Raw genomic sequence first — 8,018 nt, 5'->3', positions numbered from 1 at the left:
ATCTCTTATTTTATATCAAACACTATTCTAAGCACTATATGTACTGGCTCGTTTTATATTCCAAAAATGTTACAAAATAGACATCTTTATTATAATAATATTAAGATTTTTCCCTCTCTGGGTAGAGTGCCGTGCCATTATAGCTTACAGCAACTTCAGATTTCTGGGTTCAAGAGATCCTCTTGTCTCAGCCACCCAAGTAGTTGGGACCACAAGCACCCACCAAAACGCCCGCTGATTTTTTCTGTTTTTAGTAGAGACGGGGTGTCAGTCTTGCTCAGGCTAGAATTATGACCTTAGTTTCAAGTTCGGAACCTGGGATAGAGAAAGTTCAGGAATTTGCCCCAATTGGTAGAGCCAGGCAGGACTGAAGCCCACACTGTCTGGCTTCAGGGCCCCCATATTTTTTTATTTTAAAATCTTCATATCTCAGAAAAGTCAAAGGAATAGTATAATGAACACAAAAATACCCTTTACTGGTTTTCACCAGATGTTAATGCAGTATTTTGTCCCATTTGCTTCCTCTTTGGTATAGTCTGTCTGTATTTTGCCAAATGATTTGAAAGTAAGTTGTAGACATTTTCAATTAGTTACAACTCAGCCTGAAATGAGTTGATACCTACCTCCTAAGAACAGGCCCGGTCTCCTAGATAACATAGTGCAGTTATCTTACCCAAGAAATTGAATAGTAATGTCTTAGTGCTTTCTGTGGAGTTTAATTTTGTTTTAATTTTTAGAGAGAGGCTCTCGCTCTGTCACTCAGGTGGACTGCAGTGGCATGATCATAGTTCACTCAGCCCAGACTCCTGGGTTCAAGTGATCCTCACATCTTAGCCTCACAAGTAGGTAGGACTACTGCCACACTCGGCTAATCGTTAAAAGTGTTTGTAGTGATGTGTTCTCACTCTGTTGCCCAGGCTGCTCCTGCCTGGGCTTCCCAAAATGCTGGGATTATAGGCATGAGCCATAGTATCTGACCTGTAATGCCATTTTCTAATATATTTCCAAACTTCCTCATGAAGTTCTGCTGTGTCCGTTATCTTTTCCTTGGTTCTAAAACTTAATGACAACTTTAATGTATGACAGTGCTGGTCTGACAGAGGGCCTTCACGTCTGGGTCATCCTCATAACTGTCCCTGATTCATAAATGAAGATAGAGTCTCAGAAATCCGTTTTCTGGAAAATGTCCTCCTCATTCTTCATCTCAGGGTCCTATTCTCCATGTAGATACAGGCAACCTGAAGAGGTGATGAGATGCTACCATAGTCAGGGGCAAAGCCTGCCTATTATCTCAAGAAAAGATGTAGTTGTCTGTACCAATTCAGTAGAAAAAGCTGACAAACACCTTGCCACACACAGCTTTTGACAAATTCCATCACTTTGAGTATAGATCTATAAATATAGCTCACTAAAAGAATATTTGTTAGGGCCTCATGTCTGTAATCCTAGCAGTATGGGAGGCTGAGATGGGTGGATTGCTTGAGCTCACAGGTTCGAGACCAGCCTGAGAAAGAACAAGACCCCCATCTCTAAAAATAGCCAGGTGTTGTGGCGGGCACCTGTAGTAGTCCCAGCTACTCAGGAGGATAAGCCAAGAGAACTGCTTGAGCCCAAGAGTTTGAGGTTGCTATGAAATATGACACCATGGTACTTTACCCAGGGAGACAGAGTAAGACTGTCTCAAAAAAAAAAAAAAAAGAGTACTCATTAAGTCCTCTTTGTGATTGGAGAGGCTCAGCTGATACTCTCTTTTCTATAATTATCAGTTCAGAGTCTTGCACCATAATCTACCTTACATGCTTATGCTAAATACCAATACTGTATTTAATCCTAATTCAGAATTCCTATTTCTTTGAGTTGGACTTACATTATGAGTGCAATTCACTATCACATTCATAGAAGCCTGTCCGTAGTTAGGGTGCCACGACAGTGTTGCCCACTTACCCTTAGTTTGTTGCTGTTTGACACTGTAATGCTGTATACCTGCTTCCTGGTCCTCACTGGTCAACCTGCTTGTCTCTTTCTTTGAGGTGTATTGACTCTCTGTTCCTCGATAGGTCTGAAACATAGCCTGAGTTCAGCTCTGGTTGTATGAAATTTCCTGAGCACAAATAGTAATCGAGCTGAACCTCTATTCATTGTTGTCTCGGGTCATCTTATAACTGTAATATTATGATAATTAATTAATGAGTTAATATACCATCTATCCCCTGTAGTCTTGGGGTAAGAAAATGTTATATTGTGTTCCGGTTTTCATGAGTTTTTGTTCACTGCAAAACGTGTATGAGATGAAGCAATGCACTTGGCTGCTTTAGCACTGCGGGATTAAATTTGGAAAAGGACTTTTCACCAAAATAGACTCTGGATTTCCTAACACCTTGGGGTACCCTTTCCCATTATTTGAATTTTTACTTTTTTAATTTTTCCGTTTGATTGAAACTTTCCAAAATGGCAAAATGCCTTAAGAGTACATCTTTGGAGAACCATACTCCCTACAGTAACATCCTCTTTGAACTTTCCCTTTGGTGTACTGATGCCTATGTGAAATATGCATTAGAAAACATGACCCAACCATAAAGATCCTTTCACCTTTTCTACAGAAACTACATTGGGATAAAGAGCTTTATTTTTCTGACAGAGTTCTTTAAGTCTCTGAGAAGGATTCTTGGTGGATGTAATGTACCAAGGAGTTCCAATGTTGGGGGACATGGAGATTTATTTTTTTTTTTTGCCAACTGCATTAAGGTATAATTTACCATATTTTCCTATGTATAGTTGCACTTTTTTGCACAAATTTTTTATCTTTTTTTTTTATTAAATCATAGCAGTGTACATTAATTAATACTATCATGGGGTACAGTGTACTGTTTCTGTATACAATCTGTAATTGATTGTTAGATAAAATTTACCATAATAGGTTAAAAACTTAATGCTAAAATTCCTTACAAACTTGAATTAAAAAATTAAAAGTTTTTTTCCTTGAAAGTTTGGACAAAAAACATTGGGTATGCATTATACATGGAAATGCGTTATACATGACAAAATATTATACATACCAGAAAATGCTCCCCTTGTAAGTGTGGTTCAGTGACTTTGGCTAATTTGTAGAGTTGTGTAATCATCACAGAAATCCAGTGTCAGAACATTCCTATGACCCCAAGGAATTTCCTGCCCCAGGACCACTACCACTCTGCTTTTAAGAAGGGACATCTCTGATCTTTCCATGTTTTACCAACAGGATAATTTTATTTAGCCTACTGTGTATTTCTTTTTTTTTTTTCTTTTTGAGATAGAGTCTCACTATGTCATCCTCGGCAGAGTGCCATCACAGCTCACAGCAACCTCAAACTGTTAGGCTTAAGTGATTCTCTTGCCTCAGCCTCCCAAATAGCTAGGACTGCAGGTGCCCACCACAATGCCCAGCTATTTTTTGTGTCAGTTGTCATTGTTGTTTAGCTGGCCCCTGATGGGTTCAATCCCGCCGGCCTCAGTGTATGTGGCTGGCTCCGTAACCTCTGTGCTACGGGCACCAAACCTACTGTGTATTTCTTAATGAAATTGGCACAGGCAGTGTTAGTTAACACATGACCCTGCATGAACAGACTGCTTATTAATGGTGACAAAGGAGCATCTTGGTTTGCATTAAGTTTCTTAGGTTAGAATATTTTGTTTCTGAGTTGGCTGCACCATCTTTTTCATTGAGCATTATCTAGAAATAACTCAGCCATCAAGTGTCTGTACAGGATACGTCTTCTGAGAAAAAGCACGTGAGAGTGCTATAAAGGTTCATCTACTTTGGTAGTAGTTTAAGAAAATATCATTCTTCTTTTTATATCCACAGGTACAGCTCAAAGAAGCCATTGAAGATCTTCCTGGTAAAATGGATACTGAATTAGCAGAATCAGGATCCAATTTTAGCGTTGGACAGAGACAATTGGTGTGCCTTGCCCGGGCCATTCTCAGGAAGAATCGGATATTGATTATTGACGAAGCGACAGCAAATGTGGATCCAAGGTACAGAGCTGATGTCCGTGGAACATTGGATCCAAATTTTCAATGTGGTAAATGGGAAACATTGAAGGATACTGAGAAAGGTGTCCACATGTTCTGTTTGTCCCAAAGATGGCTCGATAGCATTAATTCTGAAATCCGAAACATGTTTTATTGTGTTAATGACATTATTACGCATTCTTAGAGAGCTAGATTTCCTAAATTCTCCTGATAGTCTAAACAATTTGGAGGGAAGATAGTTCCCATTGCTTTATTAAAAACAGTCAATTTCAAAGTAGACTTTTTATGTTTAGTTTTTTTTAAGAATAAGATTATGTTTTAAAATACTGACTTTAAAGGATTATTAAAATATGATCTTTCTAAGATTTTTTTTTCAAATCTCTATTGTGTAGTAGAGATCTTCAGTCTGTTTTCCTCATCTTTACTGAATTGAACTTCTTTGATTGTAGAACTGATGAGTTAATACAAAAAAAAATCCGGGAGAAGTTTGCCCATTGCACGGTGCTGACCATTGCGCACAGGCTGAACACCATTATTGACAGCGACAAGATAATGGTGAGTCCTTTATCTGTGGAATTCTAGTTGCTTCCATTTATATTCAATTTTTCAATTCCCTTCTTGTACAAGTTGGTAGAAAATTAACTTATTGGCTATTTCTGTTAATTTTTCCCTTCAGCATATTCCTACATATTCAATGCTATTAAATAATATACCTGGCATATCTTTACATATTTTTATATTAAGTGTTTGTTTTGAATTGTCATTTTCTTTAGATTGGCCAACATTCCAAATGTTTGAAAATATCCCAATCTAAGATACAACTTGTGAGGCTAAGTGTCAGTCCCCAGAGCCATAGAACACTCTACTTTTCAGTTGTCCCTGGTCCAAAATTAAGCCTTTCATTTAAATGCCAGGAGGTTGCTGTGGGTGAGATTGCAGAGTTTCTCAGCTGTTGGGACGTTCACAAGATGTGTGTGGTCGGAGGGGAGGACATGAGAAGACCCTTAACAAATTATTTCCAGAAAGGGCCTTATCACAAAAGCAAATGATTCCAACTGAAAGGGTTTAACATAGGAAATTGTTACCTAAGAATTGGACAGCCAGGAGAGTGAAGGGAAACACTGGGGTCACAGTTTTAGGAAGCTGTTGGAACTTAGAGCAGAGTACCCAGAGAGTTGGTGCTTTGATTTCTGAGGCAGGGCCAATGCCCCGCTGCAGGGAGGGAGTGAGATGAGGCAGGTTTCTGATGTGCTGATAGAAGTTAGAGGCTGGGCCGGGCAGGCGGGCGCCATCGCTCACGCCTGTAATCCCAGCACTCTGGGAGGCCAAGGCGGGTGGATTGCCTGAGTTCCCAGGTTTAAGACCAGCCTGAGCCAGAGACCTCATCTCTAAAAATAGCCAGGCATTGTGGCAGACACCTGTAGTCCCAGCTACTTGGGAGGCTGAGGCAAGAGAATCGCTTGAGCCCAGTTTGAGGTTTCTATGAGCTATAAGGCCACAGCTCTCTACCAAGGGTAACAAAGTGATACTCTGTCTCGGAAAAAAAAAAAAAAAGGAAGTAGAGGCTTGCTGGTGCTGGCCACAGTAGCAGAGACAACCTAACAGAGCCAGCAGGCCATAGAGCTTGTGACTGAGTCATCCCAGCAGCACGGGTGAGGGTGTAAAGGGTGGCTCTCGAAGCTGCACACATCACGGGCTGCACGCTTCGGTGCAGGAATGTCTGTCTAGTATCTTCCTTCCAAGTTTGATTGGCTCTTCCTCTTTCTTCTTTTCTCCTCTCTCCTCTCCTTTCTAATCCAACCCTTCTCTCTCCCATTGGCCCTTCTCCTTTTCTCTTTTTGTTTGACCAGTTTCAGCGTATCCAAGGATGCGGCTTTATCAAATGATAAGGGGAAACACCCCTCAAAGGAAAAACCTTTGGCTACAAAGAAGCCTAAAGGCACACAAGTTATTTTCAGCATTTGGCTGATTTCCCTCCACCTTGTAGACACTAATTGTTGTCACCTCTGGTGTCCAGTGGTGCTCTAATTGATAACAAGGAAGGAAATAGATTATAGAAGATCTGGATGGTAGTGCCTGAGAAGCAACAGATGCAGTCTACACTGTGACATTGGACTTCTTATGTCCAGTGATAATGGTGTGCTCTTTAGACTTCATGGGTAGTTTCTAATATTACCTCCTACTCTGTGTCACCTGCATTTTCAGATGGGATCACCAGTGGGACATCTGAGAACACCAGACTGCCAGCATTGGGGTGGTACCTTTGGCCTTGTCAGTGCCCGGAGCTGGGTGTGTGTAGGGATGAGCTCTGCTGTGCTTCACGACAGGAGCAGGGCTGTACCGACCAAAAGGGTGCTGCCAGCTTCACGCAGTGAGGCCAGCCTTCTAGGCTACGAAAGCTCAGTAGAAAGCAGGTACTCCAGCAGGCATTTGTGAGCGAAGGGGCGGCAATCTGAGATTACAGGCCCCTGGCTGTTTAGCATTAACATCCTTAGCCCTTTGTTCCTTTGTTTTGCCTGCCCAGAGTGGTAAATGGAAAAATAACCTATCTGTGAAGCAGGTCCACTAAAAACCAGGCCCAAGTGAGGACTGTCACGGTCTGGAGGGCAGCAGGCGTCGTCTTTATGCCAACCACTAGGAGTAGGAGCCAGACACTTCCATCCACCATACCCTGGGCAGCAGTGTCACCGATGCCTGAGTTTGGCAGAACAGAACACACTTACATAAGTGACACAAAGCGGTTTCAATCCTTATAGATACACAGCCAGGGACCTTTAGTGTCGTTAGTGAGCTGGTCCCTCAAGGCTCAAGGATGCTTAGAGTCTTAATAGATAGAGTCTTAATTGTGTATTTCCACTTGTGCCACAGTGGAAGGGTCCCAACTGTGGCTTGCCCAGGGTTTTACACATTGGGGGGCAACATGACTCACTGGGCTTGAAGGTGATCCTGCTTTGGGGGTGAGGCAGGAGCAGGCCCCAGGCTGTCCCCTCCTAACTCATGATGTCACATCCCCTGGGAGGGACAGGAATAAGGCCCTGCTATTTCAGGCAGTTCCTCCCTGGCTCAGGAGTTGCATTCCTGCTCCTCTACACTCATTTATATTTGAAAACTTTGAACAATAAAGGAAGGAGAACTGGGTTGGGCCAAGGCTACCCAGAGAACTCACCTGGACTTTCATTTCTTTTTACTTGTCACTTTTTGTTCTTGTCCCTTTGCATTACATTTTGCAGACTGTCCCCAAAGCATCCTGCTTTCACAATAAAGAAATGGTCCCCTAAAGTTTCTCTGCTTGAAGCACTTTGCCAGGCTTTGGATACATCAGCAGAAAGATGGTTCGATCTTCCTCAGTTGGCAACCTGTTTATAACAAAATCTTTGCTCCTAATTGTACCACATAGACTTCTTTGTGGGCTTTGGTATTGCCACACTGACGCTAGTGACTTCCTTTTACCATCCAATGCTTGGAAATACTGTCGACTTGGAATGTGTGATTGGTTAGGTAGACAGCAAGGAAGGACAGAATGTGGCAGATGTGGCAGCTGGTTGCTTCTAAAACTGATCTTTCAGCATTTGACCCACAGATAAGAGTCTAGTTTATGAGTATCCCCTTGACCCATACACGTTGTTGTGGTTATTGAAATGTTCCATGAGTTTAATGCTTTGCATAACAGTATTAATTTCTTTCTCTCTTTACTGGTGTCTTTATCTAAACCCTTAGCATGACTCTACCAAGCCATTTACACCAAGCCCCTCCCTGCCTTTCTGTCCTTGCCCCACTCTTCACTCCCCTTTCCTTAATAGTGAGAGCCACAGTGATCTTCTCGAGGTCTTCAAGTCCAGCATTCACTCTCACCCTTGAGTGTGTGCCCTCTCTTCGCACCCCGCGTTGGTGCCTTAGGCTCAGGTGTGCCCAGTGGAGATGGTGACTAGCAAAGTAGAGCAGCTGGACTGTGTGATGGACTGAACGTGGGATATGAGCCAGGAGAGAGGAGTCAGTCAGTGCCAGTT

At 42.2% G+C, this 8,018-nt stretch overlaps 1 protein-coding gene across 1 annotated transcript in view; it reads left to right on the top strand.

Moving 5' to 3' along the window:
- Positions 1 to 8,018, top strand: part of ABCC4 (ATP binding cassette subfamily C member 4) — a 252,668-nt gene that overhangs the window by 226,828 nt on the left and 17,822 nt on the right. The window contains exons 28-29 of the mRNA XM_012805020.1: positions 3,842 to 4,014; positions 4,461 to 4,566. Of these exons, the coding sequence (XP_012660474.1) occupies positions 3,842 to 4,014; positions 4,461 to 4,566 (279 nt within the window). The remainder of the gene's footprint in view (positions 1 to 3,841; positions 4,015 to 4,460; positions 4,567 to 8,018) is intronic.

This window comes from Otolemur garnettii, unplaced genomic scaffold (assembly GCF_000181295.1).
Source record: "Otolemur garnettii isolate 467f Iridium unplaced genomic scaffold, OtoGar3 scaffold00034, whole genome shotgun sequence".
In the NCBI taxonomy this organism is placed as follows: Eukaryota; Metazoa; Chordata; class Mammalia; order Primates; family Galagidae; genus Otolemur; species Otolemur garnettii.
This window is presented reverse-complemented; position numbering and strand designations above follow the sequence as displayed.